The sequence below is a fragment of the Plasmodium vivax genome, chromosome 11, assembly GCF_000002415.2.
Source record: "Plasmodium vivax chromosome 11, whole genome shotgun sequence".
Taxonomy (NCBI): domain Eukaryota; phylum Apicomplexa; class Aconoidasida; order Haemosporida; family Plasmodiidae; genus Plasmodium; species Plasmodium vivax.
The window spans coordinates 1,479,299-1,504,102 of record NC_009916.1 but is presented as its reverse complement, the minus strand read 5'-3'; the positions used below and the strand labels follow the sequence as shown (position 1 = coordinate 1,504,102).

Here is a 24,804-nt window from a genome sequence, read left to right as displayed (position 1 = left end):
ATGTACATATGTATATATATATATATGTACGAACTAGCCAAAATGCGCACGTGGAAAAAAAAAAAATATATGAACAACTGGCCACATTGTGCATGTAAAAAAAAAAAATATGAACAAGTGGCACATATGTTAATGTTTAAAAAAAAAAAAAGTATGAACAACTAGCTAAATTATGCTCTTCAAAAAAAACATAAACAAGTGGCAAATATGTCAAAATAAGTGAAACAAACTGATTAACAGATTAACGGATTGACGAATTGACGCGTTACGCGCAGCCTCGCCAGCCCTGCGGATAAGCAAAAATAAAAAACACGAGCAGCAAAAAGGAACACAGAGAGAGGTAAAGAGAGAGCATTATAAGGCGCACGGCCTACACTGGAATGCAAACATCTGCAGGAGTAGCTACACAACCCCACTGAGTACGCAGCGCGGGAAGCAAGCACGCTTTGTTATTGTTTTTTTTATTTTGCCTGGCCGTGGAAAATGAAGCTTTTTGCCCTCTTAAGCGCTGTGCTCAGCCTGTACTTTGCGGCAGCACAGGTAAGGCCACGAAGGGATGCGTCGCGCTGGTGATGTTCCCGAGCGGGAAACAAACGCGTGAATAGCGAATATGACAGAATTGCAAACGTCGTGATGAAAGGAAGTTACGACATGGTAGGGAAACTCCCCTTCATTTTGTTTCCCCTCCCTCCCTTTTTTTTTTTTTTTTTCCCTTTTAACAGACGGGCGTAGTGTACGATGAGAACCAGACGAACGTTCAGTTCCATGTGACCTTGTGGTAAGCCCACAGCTTTGTCTGCTTCGGAGTGGGCCGTTCATCGTTTTCTTTTTTTGTGGTCGGCCCACCGGTTTGCTTATCACCAGGGGAGAGGCCCCGCCCGTCAGTGGCGAACCAACCCACGAGCGCAAAGTGTATACGTTGTTGCTCACCTTTCCACGGTGCTTATTTATTTTATTTTTTTTTTTTCCGCCTTTCCCAACGACAGGATCGTACTGACGCTCATCACGGCCTTTATCCTGGGGACCTACGCCACCTTCCAAATCGCCAACGTGAGGAGCGAAAGAGAGCACTTGCGCGGGTGGTCACTCCGATGTGTTTACCTACCCGTTTGTGTGCACCATAGTGATAGTTATTATGATTGTCACTGTCATTGTGATTATGTTTATTTTGTCTTGCTCTGCTCCGTTTTGCTTTATCTTTTTTTTGTTTTTTTTGTTCCCCCCCTGCAGACGAAGGACTCGCTGCTGTACTCCAAAATCAACACCTCGAGCAATCCGAAGTGAAGAACAAAAACGTCGAGCGGTTTGGCCAGATAGTCTCTTCCTCCTTTTTTTTTTTTTGTTCCGTTCCACTTTGGCGTCTTCACCAAGTGGCCAAAAGATAATTTTTTTTTTTTCCCATTTACTTATGCAAAACGTTAGTTGCACACGTGGCAACTGAAGTACCTCTCCCAAATGACAGGTGCCACTCAAACGTAAACGCTTCTTAGGGCGTACGTTGTGTGGCCCCGATTGTGGTGATGCCTCCCCAACTCTGCAGTATAACCACAGTGTGGGTACGTATTCTTCCCTCCATCCGTCCATCCGTGCATCGTTCTTTCCTCCCTTTCCCCCTTTTCCTTTTTCTATTTTTTTTTTTTTTTTATTTTTTTTGCCTGCCCGTTACGACGACGTGCATGTTTACTGCCCAAAAGTGATGACTCACCGAACGGTTAACAAAATTAAAAATAGCTAGCCGGATAGGCGGCTGGACTGATCGCGGAACAGCGAATCGCTGGGCAGGTATGCCCCTCACCGAAGGGGTTACTTTTCTGCCGCAACTTTGCCGCAACTTGAGCGAGGGGAGTCCCCACATGTAAACGCTTTTGTTATGACCCCGGGGATGCAGGTACTCCTCTTCCTGTGTGCATACACAAATGAAGCGACATGTGCCCGTGCCTGTTTGGCCCTCCCTCGCACAGCAATTCCGATGATGGCCAACTTCCACGTGTTGAATGTGCCTACATAGGGGAAAGGCCCCCCTCCTCTTGGGAAGCAGCTACTTTTTTTGGAGCGCACCGTTTACAGTCGCTTCGGCAAGGCAGTTAGTATGTTCACCCGCTCAGCGGTTCACCTGCTCGCTTTTTTTTTTTTTTTTTTCTTTCAAATGACCCACCCTCGAATGTGAAAGAACAAAACGGGGCGTTCCCAAATGTATGGGGGAATAATACTAACTAGAGTAGCCCCCTCCCCACTTGCAATTTCGTATAAAGCTCCAAAAGGTGTCTCTACAGGTATAAAGGGCGAAAGGCCAATTTCACCATCTGCGTTATGAGCAAATGAGGTTGACCAAGCTGTAAAGGGAAAAAAAAAAAAAAAAAAAATGAGGAAGATCATTAACTGGTTCGCCTTCATCATCCTGGGTGAGAAAAAAAAGAAAAGAAGCGATCATTTCGTTTTTTTTCTTTTTTGCAATTTTGTGTAAGCAGTACCGCAGGAGAGTGGCTCCTCCAGCTCCTCTGTGGTTAGCATGCTGGTAAAGGGTCATTCGTTCGCCTAGCACATGCACACCACTGCTGCACACTCTGCCGCTTACTAAATTGCTCACCCTCATCATCTGTCTGCCCCCCTCCCCCCGTAGGCACGTCCGTCCCGCTGGGCCTCTCCGCCCTGAGCCTCTGCTACCTCAACGTAGACGGAGAGAAGAACCGGGTGCACTCCTATAACAATGAGTACCGGCGGAAGCAGAGGGAGCTCCTGAAGTCGCAGCAGGGGGGGGGAACCTCGCCCACTTGAGGGGAGTTCGCCCACTGGGGGGAAGTTAGCCCACTGGGGAGAAGTTAGCCCACTGGGGAGAAGTTAGCCCACTGGGGAGAAGTTAGCCCACTGGGGAGAAGTTAGCCCACTGGGGAGAAGTTCCCAGATTGGAGAGCCCCTTTTTCGTGTTGCCACTCTGGTGTGATGGCCTCCCCGTCGTTACCACCATGAAGTTTTTTTTTTCTTTTTTTTAATTCTACATTTGTGTTACATCCCCCCCGTGAGGTTCTTCCCTCGTATTTGGGGGGAGTTGCCACGAAGTTGCCATTAACCAGGGGGGTATGCGAGTGAGCATCTGCGCCCCCTCGACACACACGCACACACAGCGGTAATGTGCAACGGTTTGAACGCGGGATGATGTAGTACAGCGATTATGAGGTCTTGCGGTCGTGGGAAAAAAAAAAAAAAAAAACAGCCACGCGGGGGGATCCGCAGCACGCACAAGGTAGGATAACACACATGAACATGCAGACGTGTGCACGTGCACGTACGCGCTTATGCCCTCATGCCCTCACGCAATAGTGGGCCAATTTGCTCACCCCCGACGGCCGGCCAGCAACTGCCTAATCTCGCCGTACCGACTCCTCCCCTGGTCCCGGTTGACAAACCCCAGCTTTGTAATTTTTTGGGAAAAGTCGTTGAGCAGCCCATACTGCTTGTAGGAGTTTCGGATGGCCTCATCCATCTCCTTTTGGATCGCTCCGTGGAGGGAGAGTGCCCCGTTGGGGGGTATCACACTGGGGAGAACCCCGTTGGGAGGTATCACACTGGGAAGAACCCCATTGGGACTTCCTTTCTCTATCCCCCCGCCCCCCATCTTGTCTTCCCTTTTTTGTGCTTCCTCTCCAGTTGCCCCCTCCCGCGCAGCCTCCATCTTCTTCGCAGCGGAAAAGAGGTTTTCCCCGTCGGTCTCTTCGTCGTGCGCCTCGGTTGCCATGCCGCCCGCCACGTCTACCGCGCCCTCCAACTGATGATATGGCTCCCCTTCGCCTCCCCTTCCCGTGTTGGCAATCCCCTCCATCGTCTGCGCCTCCTCCTCTGAGTCCCTCTCCCCCCCCTCTGCTCTCAACTCCTGCAGTTTTTTTTGCCTAAAGAATTTCCTCTTCTTCTGAGTGTATCTGTTCCTTTCCTGCGTGCGGATCTTCCCGCGGAGTGACTCCCTCCCGGTGGCTCCTGCCCCGTTTGCCTCGTTTGCCGCCCCTGCCTCTTCGAGCTCCCCCTCTGAAGGGTCTCCCTCTTTGGAGAAATAGTGGCCACCTCGGGATGCGTCTCGTGATGCGTCTCGGGATGCGGCCCTGTTCCTATGCTGAATGACGGTAGGGCCGCCTACATGCAGGAGGGTGCTATGTTCACCTGGACGGCCCCCCCCAGGGTGTTTCCCAATTTTGTTAGCCCCCCTGTTTGGGGAGAGGCGGCCCTGCTGCTCAAGGATGACCCTGGAGGAGAGGACCTCCCACCAGGCGTTCTTCTCCCCCTGTGTAGAAAACGTGTAGACGTCACTGGAGACGGTCAAATGGATGGGAGCGAACTCCGCTGGGTTCTTCCCCCCAGAGGGGGTTACAAAGGAGGGGGTCCTATACAGAAGCGATAGGACAGCTTCATCATTGGCAGCGAGCTTCTTTAGGAACTTCCTAAACCATGGAGTGTGCAAGATGGTCTCATCATCACTGTAACTTAGCTGGTTGAATTGCAAATCTAATCTGTCTACATACAGCACGGGGAGGAAGCCATAAAGGAGCCGAAACTGGCTGCACAGCGGCTTCTGTACGCTGTCCGGTTTGCAGTTAAATTGGTAGTCGTCCCACCCGGGGGGGGGCGTTCCCACGATGGGGAGTGTTTCCAAGGAGTTTGTCCTAGAAGACCCATCAGTTGAGCGACTCCCCCTGATGATGATCTCCCGCCTGACTTGATTAATGCTCCCGAAGGACCCGTAAACGCTCATCAGCTGGAAGCTGCCGTACTCCTCATTCATCACCTGCAGCGGAGACAAAACGTTTTGCACGAAGAAGCAGAAGAAGGAGGCGAACAGGATGAAGTAGAAATACTGGCACAAAAATTTAACAACGAACCGGTCATTTTTCACGTAGAAAAGGGACAGGGAGAGTAAAAAAAAAAGGTGAAGGGAGAAGAGGGCAGAGACATACGCGTCGGAGAAGCCACTAACGAAGATGCCATTCGTGTAGATGAGGGCGACGCTCAGGAGCAGTCCCAGCTGGCTAGCCAAACGAGAGACAACACTTGTTGTGAAAAAAAAAAGATAAACCATGTAGAGGAGGAAACACGAGAGATACACAAAAAAGAGCAAAATGGACCCCCGCGTGGAATACGCAATGTGCACACAGCTGTTATAGGAGGTCATGATGCAGGTGCACAACACGTGGATGATGAGCTCCCTCGAGATGTTATAATTTTCTAATATATATTGTGGCCCCTTTTTGGAGAATGCCCAGTGGAGCGCGTTGAGCACGTCCGTTTTGATGCCCCCAATTGGGGTTGCTTCCTCTGCGTGGAAATTCGTTTCGCGGCTGGGAGTTCCCCTGCCGAGGAGGTGCTCCCTCTCAGCTTGGGGTGACCCCCCCCGTGTGTTGCTTCCTCCATTGAAGAGGCCGCCTCCCCCCCCCGCGTCTATCCTAAAATAGGCGTCCCTCATCTTGTTCACCTCGTCCACACTCAATCCCGTGCAGAAGAAGATGTCAAAGCTTCGGAAGTACCCCCTGCTTCTAGCCAGCTGCGCGGCCTTCTCCCTCACCACAGAGAGCACCTCATTCCTCCTCCCCTTCAAAACAAAAGGAAGCAACACCTCATCGTCAAAGCAAAACATGAGCGGAGCCAACAGCAACACGTAGAAGAGGTAGGAATTACCGGTGAGGAAGTTCAAAAGGCAGTAGAGCAATATCAACGACCCACCTATCAGCCGAAAGGATCTCACAGGGAAAAGAATAAAAAAGGAGAAGACGCACTCGGTTAGGATGCAAAACAGATTATCTAGTTTGCTCATCGTCTGACTACCATGCAGGAAGTATCCCACGATCGACGGAAACGGCTGCGTCTCGTATAGGTAGTATCTTCCCTCCAAGTGACCCCACAAATGGCTGTTCCTGAAACGGATTAAGCTTGACCCTAATAACACCTTGAAGATGAAGAAGCGCCAGACGTATCTCACAAAGGGCGTGGTGGAATACCTGCTCTTGAGGTGGTTCCCGCAGAGGGGCACCAAGAGGAGAGTCAAAAAGACCAATTCTAGCAACTCCAGTTCGAAGGCGTAGCCGTACCAAATGTTCCCCACGCTGTAAATGGACTGCAGCGCCAGGTAGATTGGCACCACCGTTAGGAGGTTAATTCGGTTCAGCAGCAGGGCCGCCAGGGAGAGCAGCATGCCTGCGGGGGGGGGAAGCAAGGGGGATTGGAGTGGAAGCAAGGGAGAGAGGCGCGGAAAATGTGAAAGACGTGGAGCACACGGAAGACGTGCCCAAACGATTCGGTGTGCGATGTGCGGTGCGCGGTGGACGAGGCTTCCTCCTGCGTAGGGACGCCGCCTCTCCGCGCCGCCTTCCCTCCAACCCACCTGCGACCGGCAACGCCGTGAGCACCAAATCGCTCGCCGGGAGGAACCAGAACAGCGAGTGGAAGCTCCGAAACTTCGCCCAGACGCCTTCGCCGCGCAGCTCTTGCACCACCTGCTCCACGTGCTCCTTCGCCGGGGTCAGCCCGTCCTCCCCGATCAGGGCCACGTTCTAGGGGGAGCAGCGGAGGGGAAGGGAAACAGCAGAGGTGAAGGGGGTAACTCTATAGAAATCTGCCTCCATAGAAGTTTGCCCTATATAGAAGTTTGCGCTCTATAGACGTTTTCCCTCTCTGGAAATCCTCCCCATGGGACGCTTTCCCATGGGAGGGCGCTCACCTGGCGCCACGCCACGACGAACGAGAAAAAGCAGCACAGCAGGATGATCCGGGTGCACATCTGCGGGGGGGAAGAAGGGGGTGCCCACGTGAGTCGCCGCGGTGGCCACGGCGTCGGCCACAGAGCGAGCCATCGCGTTGGCCATCACGTCAGCCATCGCGCCAATGCAACTGCACGTGCGCTTCGAATTCGCCAAAGGGTAAACGCGTGGCACAACGGGAGGATACTCCCACTGAGCTTGCCCCATGAGCATTATCGATGAGCACTCACCAGCTGAGACACCCAGAAGGTGTTCCGCAGAGCCTTGTTGTTGGAGGGAAAGGCGTCCTCCGGGTCCTCCTGTGCGAGCACATTTTTGGCTAGCCCCTTCAACCAGTTCTTCACCTTGCGGAGGCCCCCCTCGTGGTTAACCTCCTTGTCGTTGACCAGGATCCGCGCGGGTCCCTTCATCTCAGGGCCGTCCATTTTGCATTGCAGTGAGGGGGAAGTGAGTGGGGGGTGGGAGGTAGGAAGAGCGTCCTAGGGGAGGGTCCACTGGGGAAGAGGCCAACTGAAGAGAACAACCCCCAAGTCAGCCGACCGCCCACTCCTGCGTCAACACCGCTGCTCTTCACATGTAACCACGCGCACACAGAGCTAAAGACAAAACACTAAAGCTTAAAGTTGCAAAAACTAGGGGTGCCCTTGGCAAGTGTAGGAAAAAAAAAAAAAAAAAAAAAGAAAAGAAAGAGGACCTTTCCCTTTATCTGTCTACTTCATCCGTTTTTACACCTTTAGCGGATCATTCCTCCGCCGGTGAGCTAGCAGGCCAGAGTTGTCTAATGCACATCGCGCAGGTGGCCATCGCGCATGTTGCAAAGAGAAACGCGTTCACCCTCATTCTGTTTTTCCTCTGCTGCACCAGAGGCACAACCGCACGAGGTACGTGCGTGCATATGAACACGTCAGGTGAATATTTTTTTTTTTTTTTTTTTTTTTTTTTTTTTTTTAATTATGCATAGAGGGTGCACCTGCTTGTTGACTCCACCTGGGGACGCGTACGCTGTGCCACCAACGGACAGCATTTTTTTATTTTTTTTAAAACTGAATACCTTAACAGGGGAATAAACAGCCGGTTGGCATTTCCCTGGGGGGACACCAGTGAATACGCAAGTAAACCGCGAGTAAACCACGTGCACCCATGGGTCGGTGGCACCATCGCCGTAGGGGAGAACAAATTTGTCCCACGTGGGGATGCTCCCCCAACTGCAGTGATTCCCATGTAGACAGTTAAACCGAGCAACAAGGTGTGGGTTAAGTTCACGGACGACTCAGCGTATGCACACAGATGGAAACGTTATCCTTGTGACCCCTCAGATAACTTCTTCACCTGAACATTGGCCAGACTGCACATTTGAAAGAAAAAAAAAAAAAAAAAAAAAAAAATAATTATGCCAAAATGCCTCTGTGTACTGTTTAGGGGGAACCTTCTCTTTTGGGATTTATCACCCCGTTCGCACTTTTCACAGCGTGCGTGTCGGGGGGGAAGTTCACTGGAAGTGCTTTCCTCACAGGGGTGTTAAGATGGCGGTGTTCCCCCTCCCTTCTTCCCTTCCTTTCTTTTTTTTTTTAAACCGCTTCGGTTTATGAGCAACTGGGGAAGCAAATGTTGGCCGCTGGCCGCTTGGATAACCCACGTGCGTGTTAACACAGGCGTGCCTGTGGAGGTGCCTCCCTTTTCTCACCGCTTCTTACCCTCTGAGGAGGAGTGCCTACTGGGAGATGTGCACAACCCCCCTTGGTAGGCTCCTCCACATCAGCAGGTTAACCGCGAATTGGAGAGGTGATGACACAGATGGGACCTCCCAAGGGAACACCCCTTCAGGTGACCCATTTTTGGAGGTGTGGGGGGGGAGCGGTTCCCATCAGGGGATAAACGCGTGTGCATAAGGGCCAATTGCAAAGGTGCTTTTTCGCCATGTACTTCTTCACCTGCGTGCTTACCCCGGCAGAGGGACGCGCGAATTCATTTGGCCGCCCGCCAATCCGAGCGACCATTTTCATCGCAACAGGTTTGTCACTCGCGGAAGGCCATTTTGCGAAAAGGGTTTTTTCTCCCCAGCGGCATTGCGCCATTCAGCCATTCAGCCCGCCGCGTAGCCGCTCACCGGGTAACCGCTTACCGCATAACCGCCTACCGCTCACCGCTTACAGTTAAATGGCGCGCCTACTATGAACGCTGCCGCCCTGCTCGTCCCCCTCCTTCTGCTTTACCTCGACGTACTGCACAGCTTTGCAACCAACAGGGCGGCCTCCCCGAGGAACCCCTTCTCGTTGTTCTCGTCCCCCAACAGAAAGAAAGCCGCGCCTGAACAGCTCCCCAAGGGGAAGGCTAACAAATTGAAGGACAAAAAGAAGAAAAAAAAAAATGTAATTAAAAGGAAAAAAAAAAAACGGGGGGGATGGAAGTCCACCCACGTGTGTGCAACATCCCACTGAGGTTTTTAGTAACTCACCAGGGGGGGTTCTTCAACGTGGCACAACGAAGAGGGTGTGACCTTTCCGCGTAACTGCCATACGCTTTACGCTTTATTTTTTATTTTTTTTTTTTCCTCCCCCGAAGATCGCTCTGGAAAGGCTGCTCCGCCAGCACGCGGAGGAGGCGGAGAAGGCGGAGGAGGTAGAGAAGCGGGACGCGCCGGACAACCCCCGTGTAGACGTCGACGAGGAAATTCTTCAAGGCAAAAGAGTGCCAAGGCTAAGAATTAAAAACACTAACAATCACATATACGCGACGGTGGTGGACGACTACAGGAGGCACATACTCTGCTTTTCGTGCTCGAGAGACCCCAATTTATCGGGTGTGCTAGGCACGTACAGAAATAAAACAACCAATAGGGTTGTGAATAATGGGAGGACTATTAAATCTGGATGGGAAATTGGGAAGGACATCGCCAGGAAGGCCCTACACAAAGGCATTTTCAAGGTAAAATTTGACAGGGGGAAGTTCAAGTACGCCGGGAAGGTGGAGGCCTTGGCTGAGGGGGCCCGCGCCGTGGGCCTGCAGCTGTGAAGTGGGGTGAGGACCCACTACTGCAACGCTTTGCAGTGCCACCATGCTTGGGAGTGACCACTATGCTTGAAGACACCCCTTTGCTGGTCGCACACCGGGCACACCTCTACCCTATGCACCGCTTCCCTGACGTAGGATGCGCCGTTTTGTTTTTCAAAATAAATACATATCTTTTTTGGTACTTTTTATCGTGCATATGTTTTTTTCCAAATAGCAATGTGAATAAGGGGTAGCCGTGGAAGGTTTTAATCCACGTAGGTGCTTCCATTTGGATGCGTTAACTTGGGGGAAAGGGCTCCATACATCGGTGGTGACCCAACGAGAGGGTTCAATCCCCCCCCGAACGATGCAGCCGCAGTTGCTCGTTCATCGGCCCGTCTGACTTTTATTTCGAGCCATGCACGTGAAGGAAGAAAAAAAAAAAACGCACACACACAACCTACATGGTGCTGCAAAAAAGTAAATCTTCCACATTAACTCATTTGTGATGCTTAGTGGGTGTTGCTTCGGGGAGCACTTCTCCCTCTCCCGTATGAACATGTGTGCAAAAAAAAAAAAATATGAACAGGTCAGGCGATAAAGTTGCAAACGCGAACAAACTAGCCAAAATGGTTTTCTTCCCACCTGACCTGTTCACACTTCTCCGCTTCACATTTTACGAACATTCACATGGAAGCGAATGAACGCGAATGAAAGCGAACGCTCGCGCAAACGCATCACCCCGTGCCTGCTCGCTCCCTTGTGTTGACTTTTCATTCGGCCCCCTGGAAATCCTCCTCATCACTGAAGAAGAACTTTTCTATGTCGTTTATTTGCTGCTCGTTCATTTTGGAAAAACTGTTGGCGGAGGTGCACTCCCCAGCTAGGTACGTATCCGCAGTGTGGGCTACTTTGGGGGGGGCTTCATTCTGCTCGTCATCCGACTCGTCGTCCTCGCCCTGAATTTTGGTCCCCCTGTTGGGAAGCAGCCCGCCGGTGGGGTGCCGCATGTTTTGCGTGCAGCCAGTTTGCCCATCCACGAGATTTCCCTCCTCCCTGTAAAACTCGTCCAGGTTGGAAAAAACCCGATCACTGCTCAAGTGGGGTTTGTAGCTGATCTGTACATCCCTCGAGGAGATGCTCGTCTTTGGCTGCTTGGCTTTTTTCCTGTTTGTCATGTGGGCGCTTCTGGGCAGATCTTCGTCCGCAAAGTCGGGCAGCTCCACGTAGGAGGGGAGTCTTCTGTTGAGGATGCTCGAAAAAGTATTGAGCTGCAACACAAGTGGGTTCTTCAGATCCATTTGGACGTCCCCATCGTCGCGGTTAGGGTCCAAGCCGAAGTGGTACTCTCCGTAATCGTCGTGCTCTTCCCCCTGAGCCGTCCCAACGGGAGAATTCCGCACATGCTGCATTTCCTCCCTACTGAGATGAAACGCTTCGGGAAGATCCCCCCTTCCGGTGTTTAGAAAAACGTGCTTCAAGTAGCACAGGGGAAGCGTGTACTCGTTGACTGGTTCCTTGTAGAGGTCCCTCTGCCACAGGGTCCAGTTGAGAGCCCCCTTGTCGCCCAGCTCCCTTACCCTCAGCATGACGTTGGCGTAGAATTTACTCGTCTCCCGGATGTCGAAGCGCTCCTCAGGGCGGGCCCCCTGCAGGAGGGCCAGCTTGCACAGCCGCTCGTACTGGGCGAAGTCCTCCAAGTGGGGCGCCACGTAATCCACGTGGCTGTTCGATCTCTCCGCGAGCTTGCCCTGCTGCTCTTGGTAGACGCTCGTGGTAGCGGCGGGTCTCTCCCAGATACGCTTCTCCAATGGCGCTTCACCGGTTTGCGTCTCCACTGCCGCTTTACCGCTCCGCTTCTGCCCCGCCGCCTCCCCCCCGCGGAGGAACCAACTGGCGCACCGGTAGGCCCAGACCTTGAGCAGGAAGTGGAGGGCCTGGACCTTCAGCGCGGCCTCCATCTGCCCGAAGCGCTTCACCAGCATGCGAGCCAAGTCAAAAATGAGCAAATGGTCCGCAAAATTTTGGTACTTGGCCAGGGTCCACAGCACGGAGGTTTGCACTTCGGTCGATCCGATAGAAAAAAAAATGCGAATTAGGAAAAATGTAATTTCGGAGATCCTCTCAGAGTCACTCTGCCTCAGTAACTGCCTCAACGAGAGAATGGCCTCAAACGAATACAACTGCAGAGTGCAGTTAAGGAGACAAATAATATGATGCATAACTGTGGGGAGACAAGAGGCATCCGCTACAGCCACCGCGGTGATGTGCCTGAACAGCTTCTTCACGATGAGGTTATCGTTGCCGGGCTGGAAGAGGGCATGGAGGAGCTCCTCCAAAACGACTGGCCTGTTTTCCTCATTAGTTAGTATGTAAAGCATATCAATTTTGATGTTCTTCTTGACGGTGCTGTCTACGGAGCTGACGTAGAAGAAGGAGAGGTACGCGGCGAAGTCTTCCTTCAAACATATTATGATCGATTGGACGCTCCTAATAAAGAGGACGTACGTGTGGTCGTTCCCCTCCATGGAGCTCTTCATAATACACGAGATAATGGCATGGACCATGTTATCCTTAAAGGTGAATTTGGTCAGGTGGTAGAGAGACGAGATGGCCTGTATGACTACGTTGTAGCTGCAGGAGGAGAGAAGCAGCAGCAGTTTCTCGATGAACAGCTCGATGTCCACTCCGCAGTGCTTCAGCTCCTCCGCAAGCCCTTCATCCGCAAACTCTCCATCCGCATAACCGTAGTAATCTTCTGGGGAGGGGCTCCTCCATTGGTTCCCCTCCGCGGGGGTCACTGGCGGGGGGGGCGCTTCCTCCTCTCCATCGGAGCAGCTGAACAAGTGAAGAAGTTCCTTAAAATTTACATTCTCATTCGTAAGGGGGTCTCGGTAAAACGCCCGGCAGTACTTCAGCAGCAAGTCTATGAGGTAGGTCTGGTGGAAGGGGTGCATGATTAGGAGGTACCTGCACAGCTTGTAGTAGTGCGGGTGGAGGAAGGACAGCCAGTGGAGCAGGTTCGCCGGGTTGCTCCCATCGGGGGTGCTTCTATCCAGGGGCGTCTCCTCATCTGGCTTCTCCCCTGTTACTCCCCCCGGCTTGGCCGCCACCTGATCTGTTTTTTTCCCAGTGGGAACCACCTCCACACACATAGTGCAGAAGGACGCCACGGCGGCGGACACGACGGGGACCTCCCCATCGCCAATCAAGTCCAGCAGGACGTTTCTCAAAAGAACTAACTGGTCCGGGTCTGCGTTATACACCGAGGGGATAACATCCGCGACAGTCTTTCTAACGTACCACGATCTATCCTTCGCCATTATCTTAAGCGAATCCGTAACGACGCCAATCATCTCGAGCGACCGACTGGAGCACATGGCCCTCAAGGCGTACGCACGAATTTGAAAGTCCCTACTGGCGATATCCTTTTTAAAAGAGTTAACAGTCAGCATGCTCAAGTGGTCACTCCGATTAGCATGCAGAGACAGGTAATTATATATTAGCTTCTTCAGAGTCCGGTTCCCATTTGACATATTTTTGGATACCTCCACGTAGAATTCCGAGACGTCCTCCCTCATCAAGTGCGCGATGAGCAGTCGCTTAACAGCTTCTATCTTTTTCTGATCATTGTTGCTTCTGAGGTCGTTTAGAATTTCCTCCTTTTTGTACCTCGTTCGGTCGAAATAGATCCCATCGTTGAGCCTGATGTGGGAGATAATCTCCTTCACGTTCGTCGCCGCCTTCTCGAGCAGCGGCACTTTGATGTTGAAGCTGATGTAGTCCATCCTTCGGGGGGGAGGTCGCCTTCTCCTGGCTGCTGCTGCTAGGTGAAGGGGGCGCCAGGCGTAGGCGATGCCACCCGCGGGGTCAAGAGCAACCCCCTTTGTCTACGTGGATTGGTAGAGAAGGGGAGAGAGAAGCAGATCTAGAAGGGGAACCTCTTATGTTGGGCACCGCTTATCGGGCGCACATCCCCATGGGTGAACCGCTAATCAACCGTGGGAGCTCCACACCAGCAGTGAAGCCGCTATAATAGTGTGGCGAAATGCCTCAAAAGCGCTTCACAAATGGGGGGTACCCAAACAGAAAAAGGGTCACTGCAACATCTACAGGGTTTCCCTTTTTTTTTTTTTTTTATACTCGCTCTGTTTGTTTTAATGGAGAAATTGCTAATTACTTCTCTCTGCGCCCGTCCCGTGCGTGCCGTCATCGGGGGGAAGCTTCTTTTTAGCCCCTTCTGGGGGGTCACCGCCGGGCGGGGTGTTTGCATCAGGGGCAGCCTCACGCGGGCAGGTTAGTGGAGAAACTCATTTGGGCAACTCATTGGGGCAACTCATCGGGTCAACTTGCTGAGGAGCCCTACTGGCCCGCTTCGCTGGGCCGCCTTACCGCGATTGCGATTGCGATTGCGAATATGATTAACGTTACCACTGTGGGTGGGATTTTTTTTTTTTTTTTATTTCCAGGCCGTTCGCCCCGCATGCAACTCCGCCTTGGTGCCACAAAAGGGAAGCGGCCAAGACCATCCCGTGCGCCCCCCCACGTCGACCACCCCTGAGCGGGTTAACCGCCGTTCAGCGTGATCACAACATTTCAAGGTGATCTTTTTTTTTTTTTTTTTTTTTTAACTCCCCTGTGATGGGGGAGCTCCTTGGAGGACACCTCATGCGAAACGAAAATGGAAGACTTCCCGCTGGCAAGAAGTGGCGTAGGAAAAAGGCCACCTGTGGGGAGGGATGATATATAAACACACCGCAAGGAAGTGGGGAACATGCCCTGGGATGCGGCGGACTGTTGGAGGGGAAAAAAAAAAAAAACACACACACGCAAAACACAAAAGGTGAAGAAAAGGGGCAAAGTTAAGAACAACAAAGGAGGGTAGAACAGAACATCGCGGGGGAAATTACCCCGCCTGTCGCTTCTTAGTGTCGCTCCTGTTTGTCACTTCTGCATGCCGCGTTGCTTGTCGCCGCTCCTCCCTTCTTAGGGAAAAATGGAACACTGAGGGGCGGGTGACCACCGACAAGGCGGTTCGACCGTGGTGGTGGGGGGATCGCTTCGTTTGTTTGTTCCCTTCCCTGGTTGTTTTATTTTCCCCCCCTGCGGTGTAACTGACACGCCTTTTCGAAGGCAAAATTTTTCGCGAATTAAAAGAACAGTTTATAAAAAAAAAGGGGCGTCACTTGGCTGCTCGCGGAGTGAAAAAAAGGGCCACTTCCCCTTTGTGGAAAAGCAGCCCAAGCGGTGTATTTTTTTTTTTTTTTTTTTTTTTTTCCCGTCAATTCAGTTCTTCCCACTTGGAACAACACAAAAGTATAGCACCCGCTGGCGGATAAACCCCCCTGTGCAACATTTTCCTATTTTCACGGCTGCTGGCAGCAAAGAGATGTCGCGTTCGATCGATCGCGTGGCGAACTGGTTGAAGCGCTCAAAAAAATTGTCGATAGAAATTACACCATCAGCGTAGATTTACACAAAGGCGCGTCATAGGGGTAGGCGCAGCGGGGCGTGAAAAAAAAAAAAAAAAAAGCAAGCAAGAAAGAAAGCAAGAAAGAAAGCAAGCAAGCAAAAGGAACAAACAAAGGAACGAAAAAGCAAACGAAAAAGAACTAAGGGAAGAGATAACTCCCCAAACAACCTACACCCCGCGGCGGAAGAACAAATCGCCGATTTTTGATCTGCCACTCGCTGGAAGTTCTTGCGCCACCAGTGTTTTTTCTTTTGTTTCTTTTTTTCTCATTTTTTTTCTTTTTTTTTCTCATTTTTCTTCTTTTTTTTTTTCTTATTTTTCCTCTTTTTTTTTCTCATTTTTCCTCTTTTTTTCCCCCTTTTTTTGCCGCCGCTTTACCCTTGCGTTGCCTCGCAAAGGACTCTTCTGCACACGCGCACCTACACGAGCTTGCACGCAAATGTGTTTTGTAGATGGGAGTGCCCACCGCTTAGTCGCGAACGCGCAGTTTCCCGTTTGTCTACTTTCATCGTGTAAAAATACACGTTGTTTTAGCTACCCACAATTGGCTGTAGCTGCTTACAATTGGGTGCAGCTGCTTACAGTTGGTTTTCCCTGCCCACAATTGGCTCCCCTCCCATTGCCCACACTTCGCTGCACAGCTCAGCGTGGGGTGGCCCCACCTGAAGAGCTCGTGCACCCCTTCACCACCCTCGTCCATAAATGATTTCTGAACACATTGTGGAAGCATTTGTGCAGGACTTTTTCGGGCCCTTTTTGTTCTTTTTAATTTCCTTTTTAATTTTCGCCCCGCTGTCTCTTCTTTTTAACGTTGACAAAATGCACTTCGAGCAGCGCGAAAAGCACACTCAGACGGAGGAGCTCGAGGCCGTCACTCCGAAGTATGAGCACCCCGCGAAAGGTAAGGGATAAAAAAAAAAAAAAAATTAAGCGAAAGAGGGGGAGCACACACCATGGAATGAGAGGAGGTACGGATGCGACAAATCTGGCAAGCAACGAGTATGGCGGCGCGCCCGCCCATTGGGCACTCACCTTTTGAAGAAATGCATGCCAGTTGTGCGGTGAAAGGGGGGGAAAAACACCAAGCGGAGAACACGTTAAATGGTGGGATAAACAGTACCACGAATCACCAGATTAACGGAGGGCAAGTGACAAGTTATGCAAATTTCACCTGCACTGTGCAGGTAACAGCGAACTAGCCAAAATGAAAAAAAAAAAAAAAAAAAAAAAATTGTCCCATTTTGCACTTAGATCACCTGAACGGGAATTTTTTTTTTTTTTTTTTTTCTTCCCCCCCCCCCCCGCGAAGATACCATAACAGACAGGAATAAAGACCAAACGACGAACGGTTTACGTCTGGCTAATTGCGCAACTGGTGTAGTGTCCCCCTTCGAATGTGCGCACCTCTACGTTGCTAACGTTTAACCCAGTTGGCATACACTCGAAGTGGAGCAGTAGGGGATGCACACGTCTGAAGCGTCGCCTCGTTTTCCGCGTCGTGCCAGCTAACCCATCGGTGCAGTCGTTCCTCCGTTTGCAGATATAAAAATGTAGCAATGCACATTATGGTCTAATGCTCCCGAGAGTGCCAACGCTGGTGCGATTGCTTCTTCGTTCCCTTGTTAACATGACTGCCTATTCAACTCCTCATCTCTTCCCCTTTTTCCCCCATTCGCAGATGGATGTAACGGACGCGGAGTTGGTTCGCTGGAAGATAACTCGAGCAGGGGGAAAATGAGCGTTTCGAGCGTGGAGACGATTTGTTCCTATTCCAGCGGGGGGGTGAGGGAAGCGAGCCAGGCAAGTCAAACGAGTCAAGCGAGCCAAGCAAGTCAAACGAGCCAAGCAAGCCAAGCGAGCCAAGCAAGCCAAGCAAGCCAAGCGAGCCAAGCAAGCCAAGCGAGCCAAGCAAGCCAAGCGAGCCAAGCAAGCCAAGCAAGCCAAGCAAGCCAAACGAGCCAAACTGAAACCACACACAGAACGAACATATCCAACCGATCAGACGTGAAAAACTTAGCCAACGTATCCAACCGCCCCGAGGTAGCCGCCCGGCCGAGGGAGCGGGGGCGCGCCCCCACCCCCGACCACTCCGCATGCACACAGCAAACCGCGCTAAGTTGCGCTCTAGGAAGAATCAGCTCCAACTACGTAATCCACGCGAGCAACAAGACAAACGGTGCTGGAGAGTGGGGCAGCAGGGTGAGCACCTCCAATGCGGTGAGCAGCCTCTGTAAGGCTACAAAAATTATTAGCCTCTGTGAAGACCCCCCCGTCAGCACTACATACATTGGAAATGGAACTGACGGGGGGAAGAAGGCGGAGGAGCTGGCTCAGAAGAGCGTCACTCATGTGAGAGGTTGCCAGATGGACAGTCATCAGGTGGGTGTGACCCAGACGGAGAGTAATTCCGAAAGGGGCCCCGAGAACGATGGGGAAACGAATAGAGACCCAGACAGGAGCGACGACAACGATAGATGTAACATCTCCTGTGAAGCGAACAATCAGTTAGAAGCAGTGAAGAACCCAAGTTATAACCTCCATAGTAGCAACAAACGAGTGATCATCCAGGGGATAAAAAAAAACTGTCAGACGAATGGAAATGCTTTTACGTATCTGAATGAGGTTCTGGAGAAGACCTACAAGGAGACTGTCGAGCTGGATGGGTCCGAGTACATCCTTTTGTATGACATTTGTGTTCAGGATGGAGGGGATGGCGCAGCTAGCCATTCGGGCGAAAGGGGGAACTCCACTAAGAATGTCTCCTGGGGCGGGTCTCCAGCTAGCCATTTGGACGAACGAGGAGACCATACTAGGAACGTCTCTTTGGGCGTATCTCCAGCTAGCCATTGGGGCGAAAGGGGGAACTCTACTAAGAATGCCTCCTGGGGCGTATCCCCAACAGCTGGCGCAACCCCATTGGGGGAGGAAAAGCACGCCCTCTCCCTCCACGCGTACAACAAGTACGTAGACGTTTTTCACAACATATCAAATCAGCTGAGTAAAGTCAGGCGACTGATATACCCCCTGGAGGTACCACCTCTCGGTATGTCCACCTCCACGGGGTCGCTACCAATTGGGGGGGCAGCCCCCAACAGGGTTGCAGATAATCACGCGGAGAGACAAAGGAGAGAAGGACGACCACCACAGATGGGGACACGTAGAATGGTCGGCGGACTTGACGAGACGAACCTGGAGTTAGTACAGTCCCTGTTCGCAGAGGAAACCCAGATGGGGGGCGGCCCGAAGGTGAAGCTGCTGGAGAGGCTCAACGGTCTTTTCCTCACCGCCATGGGCACCATTGGGAGGGAGGCCGCCAGTCCGGTTGGCATAGCGGGTGGTATAGCGGCTGGTGTAGCGGCTGGCGGTAAGGCTGCCCCCACTTTTGGTGATGACCCCCCCAAGGGCGCTGCGCACCCAGGGAGTGACCCCTCCCCGAACGCGCCTCCCCACCTCCATGCGACCTACCCCCCGAGGAAGAGCCAACTAACCCCATTGGATGAGGCCAAAATTACGCAGCACATGAAGGCCAGCGCAAACAGAAGGGTGCACGAAAGCGACATCTATGACATTCAAATAGTGAAGAAGGGGCACGTCTACCTATACATCCAGAGCGGTCACTGGGATGACTACTACTGCGTCCTTTTCCATTTAAAAAGCAACGTGCTCTTTAAGAACGATCTTCTGTATACTCATTACTGCAGGGTCTACGACAGGGGGGTTCTACAGAAGGTAGTAAATCCACCTGACTTGTACAGCAACTATTTCATAGCCTTTTTTAAAGACGACCGATTGGAGATGGACCGACTGTCTAACCTGCAGCTAGCCATCATGATCAGAAAAAATTATTATCCGTTCGTAATTGAATTGTCTAGAAATAAAAAGGCAAGCATTGGTATTCACACTGGCCAGGATCTTCCCCTTCATGGTGGTCATCTCCAACGGGTGAAAAGCTCCCTCATCTGTTTTGATGTCCACTCGGACCCGTTTTATTTCATCCCCGTTGAGTGTCTCCCGGATGATGTGGCAGCCTCCTCGACAAGTGCAACTGGTGGGGTAGCTAATGAGCCCCCCCAAGGGGGAATCCCCCCGCGGGTCAGAGTGAAACTCCACTACGGCCTGCTCAAGGAGTGGAACGACTGCCTCGGCTCCGTCATGGAGAGAGCCAAACAGAGGCAGGCAAGCCTGCTTGACAAACGGGGGCAAAGTGAGAAGACGCAATATGTTAACAAAAAGTTCTGCCAATGGATCGAGGCGTTCAAGAAGGAGAGGAACATCCCGGAGGGGGGCGCGTCTCGCCGGGCCGTGCCCCACCGTTGCGGTGGCGATTAATTTGGTCTCCTTTTGCGCACCTTTTTTTTCCTTATATTTTTCCTTTTTTTGTGCCCCCCACCCGTCCACCTTTTTACTTTGTATCAGACGGCGGGCCATCGCAGCTGCGGTTTGCTCGGCGGACCGACGCGATTAACTTGACGAGGCCACCTCAGCGAGGGTAGCTCGATCGGCCCAGAGGCCCAAATTAAAGTTTCCCCAACTGGGCAGTTCCACAGGTGCAGCAGGGGATGCGGCGGTACGAGGCGGTACTGAGGATATACTGCGACGATAAGGGACGGTCGGCACACCCATGAGGTCCCGCCTCACCCCCGTTAAGCAAAAGAATAAAAAAATAAACGGATTATATGGACACACACACGGTGTGCAATTGAGTTACGAAAAAGACGCACAGCATGAGTCGTTCCGGCGGCCGCGAAGAAGGGGGTCCCTCCGGAGTGGGGGAGCAGAGCATTGGAAAGGGCCAAAATGGTAAAGGGTAAAAGGGAAAGGGTAAAAGGGAAAGGGCCAAATGGAGAGGGGTAAATGGCAAAGAAGCAAGTGGACCGGAATAACGATGGGGAACCCGCTTGGGCTCCCGCTTCCGCACCGCCTCTACACCACTTCTGCACCGCCTACCCGCCGGGGAAGCGCCTGAACTGCTGGAAGAGCACCTCGCTGGTGAGCAGGGACGTGCCGCCCACATACACGTCCACGCCCAGCTGCTCGGACAGCTCGTACGCCTGCCGAATTTCCGGGAAGGTAACCCCCCCAAGGATGAAAACGATAATTTTTTTTTTACCCCCCATTTGGGCCTCCGTCCTTTCCACGGATTTGAACTCCCACACAGTTCCCCTGGTGACGTTGGCCTTCTTCCCTGCAGAGGGGTGCTGCTCTTTCACATGCTGGTCGGAGGAGGACCCCCGGTTGGCATCCACGAAGGGGTAGTCTCCCCTGTGCAAAGTGTCCTCATGTAGCTCCGTAATGATATCTTTAACGTTCGGTTCGTATCTACTCAGTTCGTACTTCGCTCCCTTTGCAACGGTCTTATAGTGCTTGATCTTCTTTTTGTTCCTTTCGAGCACGTGGGATGGTTTACAGGCTGGGGGGTTTTCCTCTCCGGGGTGCCTCTCCACGTGGGTACCCTGACCGCAGTGCATCTTCAAACCGAGGAAGTGCTCGACGAACTTTTCCATAAAGAGACCCAGTTGAGACGACTCGATGAGTCTTTCCTTGTCCAGCTCGCTTACATTTTCATAATTAAAGAGGTAAAGGAGGAGCAGTCTGGCCTTCTCCTCCTGCTGGTAGTCACTGCTGCTGAGGATAGAAAGGACATTTGCAGAATTTTTTGTGTAAGTGAGTTCCTTCCCATAAGTATCAACATTACAGCACACGTCTTGTTCTACCATACCGACTTCCACAACGTTTTTCTTTTCCAAAGTTTGGAAGCAGCTATCACATAGGTAGACGTGTAGCCAGTACTGCTCAATCATCGTTTCATATTGCGGAAGGGACCTCAAAGCATCTAGCGCTTCATTCGGGGTTAACACATTTTTCTTTTTAATCTTCGCGATTGCATTTTTTTCTGTAAATGAGGCGATGTCATTTTTTATCATTTCGTTTACATCCTGGATGTGCGTGTGTCTGTACTTGACCCAGAGGCTGTCCTCCTCCGAGAGGGTGGCTCTCTTCACCTCCTTCCGTTGGTCGTTGTTTGTAATTTCGAAGCTCACAGTATGTGGGTCCTCTCCTGCCTGGTCGCCCCCCCCCTGGGGAAGCAGCCCCGGTTTGCCCTGATTCGGCTTCTCCGCATGCTTCGCCTGCTTCGACTGCTTTGGCTGCTCCGCCCTAATCCGCAGGACGTCGTAGCAGAGACTCTGGTAGGCATAGTCATGCACGAACAAAATGGAGCAGTCGACCGACCGGTCCAAAATCAGCAAGACGTCCTCGTCCCCCCCCTGGGAGCTCTCCAAAATGTTACAGTCACTCACACAGTTCGAAAAAACTTCGGCAAACTGCCTGCACAGGGGAGAATTCAGGTAGCGCACAACAGGGTTGCTCTTCAAGCAGCAGCAAACGGAAAGTAACTCCAAAGCAAGCTCTCCTAAAATGCTCGAATCCTTTAAGGGGTAAAAATCGTGCAAATTTAAATGATGGTCCAGGTAAAAGGCTCTACTTTCAAATGCAAAGAAGGGGATGTTAAAGCATGCACACGTTTTCATCCTCTTAAGAAGAAAATGGCTAGCTGCCAGAAGGTCCAAAATTTCTCTGTTTTTCTTCCCCACATTGGAGGTGAATAAAATGTGCACATTATGGTACATTGCTTCTTCCTCATTTGTGAAGTCGTCCAGCATCCTCTCCACGACTTCCACTTTGGAACTGAGGAAATAGAGGCAGTCGAAATTTTGCAGCTGGCTTCTCTTCGCGTCGATCTGTTCTACGAGCGACACCCCCCTTTCCAGCAGCTCCTCGCTCCTGCAAATCATGGAGAGCACTTGCTGCGCGCTGGGGTCCACCACCATGATCAGGTACTTGCTCACTTGGGTGACCTTCTCGATCACGCTGAAGAGCCGCTCCCGGCAGTTCCGCTTCAGCGACATTTTGCCGGGGGGGTCACCGCTGTGGGGGGGTGCCAGGTGAGAAGCGCGATGAGCGCTGGGGAGGGCGGACAAACGCGTGACCAAAGGAGCGCGGTCGGACTTCCCCCTACTCGCCAATTCGGCAACTCCTCCACTCGCGCCAATTAACCACACGCGGAGCACCGCGCGCTTACCATTTGCTTTTTTTTTTTATTTAAAAAGGCAGCCCTTGCGATGCGGGATGCGGCGCGCGCGACGCCGCTTCCCTGCGATTTTTCGTGAGCCGCTTTTCCGCGCCGTCATTGCGAAGGATTTTGCGGAGCACTGTTGCAACCGTTTGGTGATCATGTGGTGACCATATCGACGACCATTTGGTGCCTTTTTGACGACCGTTTGATGACCGCTTAACAACCGTGCGCGCCATAACCGCGTTGACCTTTTCCACATGCTGCATGCGCGCCCCTTCCGGTGGCGCCGCGCGAAGAACGAAGCCCAGTAGCTATTCGCAGAAAGGAAGCTCATCCGAACCCCTACCCATTTCTTTTTCGCAAAAATGATGAAGCGCGCACGGGTGGTACTCCCCCACGCGGTGTGTTCCCCGTGTAGTTCCAGCCAACTTAACAACGCTTCCCTTTTAACTGTCCAGGGGGGCATATGTCGCCCTACGCAAGCATCCATACCAAGCGGGTGAAAAAAACGCCCTGCTGCGGACTTAGCGATTGGCCGCTATTTTTCCCCTTCAAAGCAAACGTAAACGCCAACTCGCGCGATAGCATCGAAGTAGGCAAAATGATACGACCCAGACCAGCTTAATGGCAAAGCTGCTTCTCTTGCGGATGTCCTCTTTGTGGTTTTTTTTTTGGAATGTCCCCCTTCCCTCGTGCTTTTCCGAAGGTGTAGTAAACTTTTTTGCGAGGGGGTCACTCCGCCTCTATAACGTAAGACGCATAAAATAGACCAAAACCCTACGTTGTTGCTTATAACAAAAAATGAGATACTACCTTTTAATGTGTCCTCCGAGTGGTGACCAGCCAAATGGAGAAGTCTTTTAGCTAGTTTTTTTTTTTTTTTTTTTCCTTCTTTTGCTGACCGTTCAGGCGAAAAGTTGGCTAGCTGCTTAGAGAGGAAGCGAAAAGATATGACCATGTCATAATTTTTTTTTTTTTCCTGACAAGCGGCAAGCCAATGCGGTAGGAGCGCTGATAAATAAAATACCACCAACCACGGGAGCTTTCAGGCGCATCCAAAGTGGCCACTTCGCCACTTCCACTCACTGTCGTCGGCCACCTCTACACACAGTGGGATGAACATGCGGGGGTGGCCTTACTTTGCATCCTCCTTTTGTCTACAAACAGTTGTGCGAACGGGAAGAGGGACCAACGCACGCACGTTGGCACGTCTGCGTAGGGAAGTAAAACCGCTTTAAACAAGGCGGAAAAAAAAAACAAACAAAATGAACAAAACAGGATAGCAGAACAGGGCAACAATGAAACGTTAGTGCGCACTAAGTTTCCTTTCTGTTTGTCTTTTTTTTTTTTTTTCTCACCTTTGTGAAATTCTGCATCGTTGCGATTTTTAAAACGTGACGCGTTTCACCGGAGAGTGTGCCAACCGGAAATCGTGCGCGCAGGTGAGGAATCGGAAACCGATCAGCTGGTGAAATGGTCAAATGGTTAAATGGCTTAATGATCAAATGGCTAAACGCTCAAACGTGTTTTCGCCTGGCTCTCTTCCTAATCGCTTGCGCCACAGCACAAGTCGATGGTGCACTTTTTTCACGTCCCCCGAATGTGCAATTGCCCCTTAGATGTTCAGCCCCTCCGTTTATTTTGGCGCACCCCGCACAGCTTCGTGTACCTGCGTTCATTTGGACGAATTCTCCATCCCCCGTGTCCCTTTTTCCAAATCGATTCCCCTGGACTGCCATTTCGACACGAGAAAGTGCTCCGCGCGAAGTGCCGTATGCTGGCTGCGCAAGGCACCGAGTGTGTTACTCTTTCGGTGTGACTGCCTTCCCTGTTGCGCATTATTTTTTTTTTTTTTCTCCCCTTTACTGTTCGTATGCACACGAGTGTGCGCGGGTGCGTTCGCGTGCTTTTAGACCAAAGAGTGCATTTGCACCTGGGCATGAACCAATTTCGCTATTCTCCCGTTACTTCTGTTCTGCATTTGTGCTGACCAGAAAAAAAAAAAAAAAAAGATCAGCAGTAAGGCACCAAAAGGAAGAAGATGAAGAAGGAGAAGCGGAATAGTATGAGGAAGAATTGCCTCCGTGCGTCCTGCATTCCTTTTTTTTTTTTCCTTTTTTTTTTTTTTTTTTTTTTTTTTGTAAAAATGTGCACCCCCGCCTTTTTGTCTGTAAAGCACAACCTGGCTAGGCGTCCTCTTGTTTACGTTAAAATTACTCACGTTTCGCTCCCTCCACCTTGGGCATGCAAGCGCGAGTTGTTTCTCCAGACGGTTACCTGGTCACCTCGCTACCTGGTTAATACCCGTTTGATGTGCGCAAGTGCAGCCTGCACCCGAGTCCGCGCGCGCACATAAATACACACACATGTGTGTAGTCCTCTTTCTCCCCCCCACCCCTTGTGCACAGTATGCACCTGCGTGAATTTCCTTTTCCAATTGTGCGTAGCAGCTGCTCCCCGGGGAGCATCATCGCATTTTATCTGCAAGAGACTGGCGGAAATGAACAGCCGTTCGCGCACTCAAGCGT

General features: G+C 51.6%; 6 protein-coding genes across 6 annotated transcripts, besides 16 other annotated features; 3 read left to right on the top strand and 3 right to left on the bottom strand.

Moving 5' to 3' along the window:
- Nucleotides 1-131: 131 nt before the first annotated feature.
- On the top strand, nucleotides 132-1,664 carry PVX_113795 (hypothetical protein, conserved). Its single transcript, XM_001616098.1, has 4 exons — nucleotides 132-540; nucleotides 723-778; nucleotides 987-1,050; nucleotides 1,231-1,664. Exons 1-4 carry the CDS (start codon nucleotides 484-486, stop codon nucleotides 1,282-1,284), a joined length of 231 nt encoding a protein of 76 aa, XP_001616148.1. The 5' UTR covers nucleotides 132-483; the 3' UTR covers nucleotides 1,285-1,664.
- Nucleotides 262-298: a microsatellite.
- Nucleotides 318-392: a microsatellite.
- Nucleotides 434-473: a microsatellite.
- A 1,667-nt stretch (nucleotides 1,665-3,331) lies between the features above and the next one.
- PVX_113800 (hypothetical protein, conserved) lies at nucleotides 3,332-7,162 on the bottom strand (the record flags this gene model as incomplete). The annotated part of the gene is made up of 3 exons (XM_001616099.1): nucleotides 3,332-6,174; nucleotides 6,362-6,530; nucleotides 6,968-7,162. The coding sequence occupies 3 exons, from the start codon at nucleotides 7,160-7,162 to the stop codon at nucleotides 3,332-3,334; spliced, it is 3,207 nt and encodes a 1,068-aa protein (XP_001616149.1).
- Nucleotides 7,163-7,325: 163 nt separating this feature from the next.
- Nucleotides 7,326-7,351: a microsatellite.
- Nucleotides 7,352-8,497: 1,146 nt separating this feature from the next.
- Nucleotides 8,498-8,517: a microsatellite.
- Nucleotides 8,518-8,582: 65 nt separating this feature from the next.
- Nucleotides 8,583-9,749, top strand: PVX_113805 (50S ribosomal protein L18, putative; the record flags this gene model as incomplete). The annotated part of the gene is made up of 2 exons (XM_001616100.1): nucleotides 8,583-9,106; nucleotides 9,300-9,749. The coding sequence occupies exons 1-2, from the start codon at nucleotides 8,909-8,911 to the stop codon at nucleotides 9,747-9,749; spliced, it is 648 nt and encodes a 215-aa protein (XP_001616150.1). The 5' UTR covers nucleotides 8,583-8,908.
- Nucleotides 8,691-8,723: a microsatellite.
- Nucleotides 9,273-9,303: a microsatellite.
- Nucleotides 9,750-10,501: 752 nt separating the features above from the next.
- Nucleotides 10,502-13,516, bottom strand: PVX_113810 (adapter-related protein complex 3 beta 2 subunit, putative; the record flags this gene model as incomplete). The annotated part of the gene is made up of 1 exon (XM_001616101.1): nucleotides 10,502-13,516. One exon carries the CDS (start codon nucleotides 13,514-13,516, stop codon nucleotides 10,502-10,504), a length of 3,015 nt encoding a protein of 1,004 aa, XP_001616151.1.
- Nucleotides 10,705-10,776: a microsatellite.
- Nucleotides 12,996-13,028: a microsatellite.
- Nucleotides 13,404-13,441: a microsatellite.
- A 1,059-nt stretch (nucleotides 13,517-14,575) lies between the features above and the next one.
- Nucleotides 14,576-14,607: a microsatellite.
- A 2,328-nt stretch (nucleotides 14,608-16,935) lies between these two features.
- Nucleotides 16,936-19,530, top strand: PVX_113815 (hypothetical protein, conserved; the record flags this gene model as incomplete). Its single annotated transcript, XM_001616102.1, has 2 exons — nucleotides 16,936-17,223; nucleotides 17,305-19,530. The coding sequence occupies 2 exons, from the start codon at nucleotides 16,936-16,938 to the stop codon at nucleotides 19,528-19,530; spliced, it is 2,514 nt and encodes an 837-aa protein (XP_001616152.1).
- Nucleotides 16,998-17,020: a microsatellite.
- Nucleotides 17,120-17,148: a microsatellite.
- Nucleotides 18,236-18,264: a microsatellite.
- Nucleotides 19,531-20,144: 614 nt separating the features above from the next.
- Nucleotides 20,145-22,109, bottom strand: PVX_113820 (syntaxin binding protein, putative; the record flags this gene model as incomplete). The annotated part of the gene is made up of 1 exon (XM_001616103.1): nucleotides 20,145-22,109. One exon carries the CDS (start codon nucleotides 22,107-22,109, stop codon nucleotides 20,145-20,147), a length of 1,965 nt encoding a protein of 654 aa, XP_001616153.1.
- Nucleotides 20,791-20,859: a microsatellite.
- Nucleotides 21,576-21,618: a microsatellite.
- Nucleotides 22,110-24,804: the final 2,695 nt, after the last annotated feature.

Bases quoted from the DNA above. Each gene is read 5' to 3' on its own strand.
- PVX_113795 (XM_001616098.1), top strand. From the start codon at position 484: ATGAAGCTTTTTGCCCTCTTAAGCGCTGTGCTCAGCCTGTACTTTGCG. The intron at 541-722 runs GTAAGGCCACGA...CCCTTTTAACAG, and splicing joins TGTACTTTGCGGCAGCACAG to ACGGGCGTAGTGTACGATGA. The intron at 779-986 runs GTAAGCCCACAG...TCCCAACGACAG, and splicing joins CAGTTCCATGTGACCTTGTG to GATCGTACTGACGCTCATCA.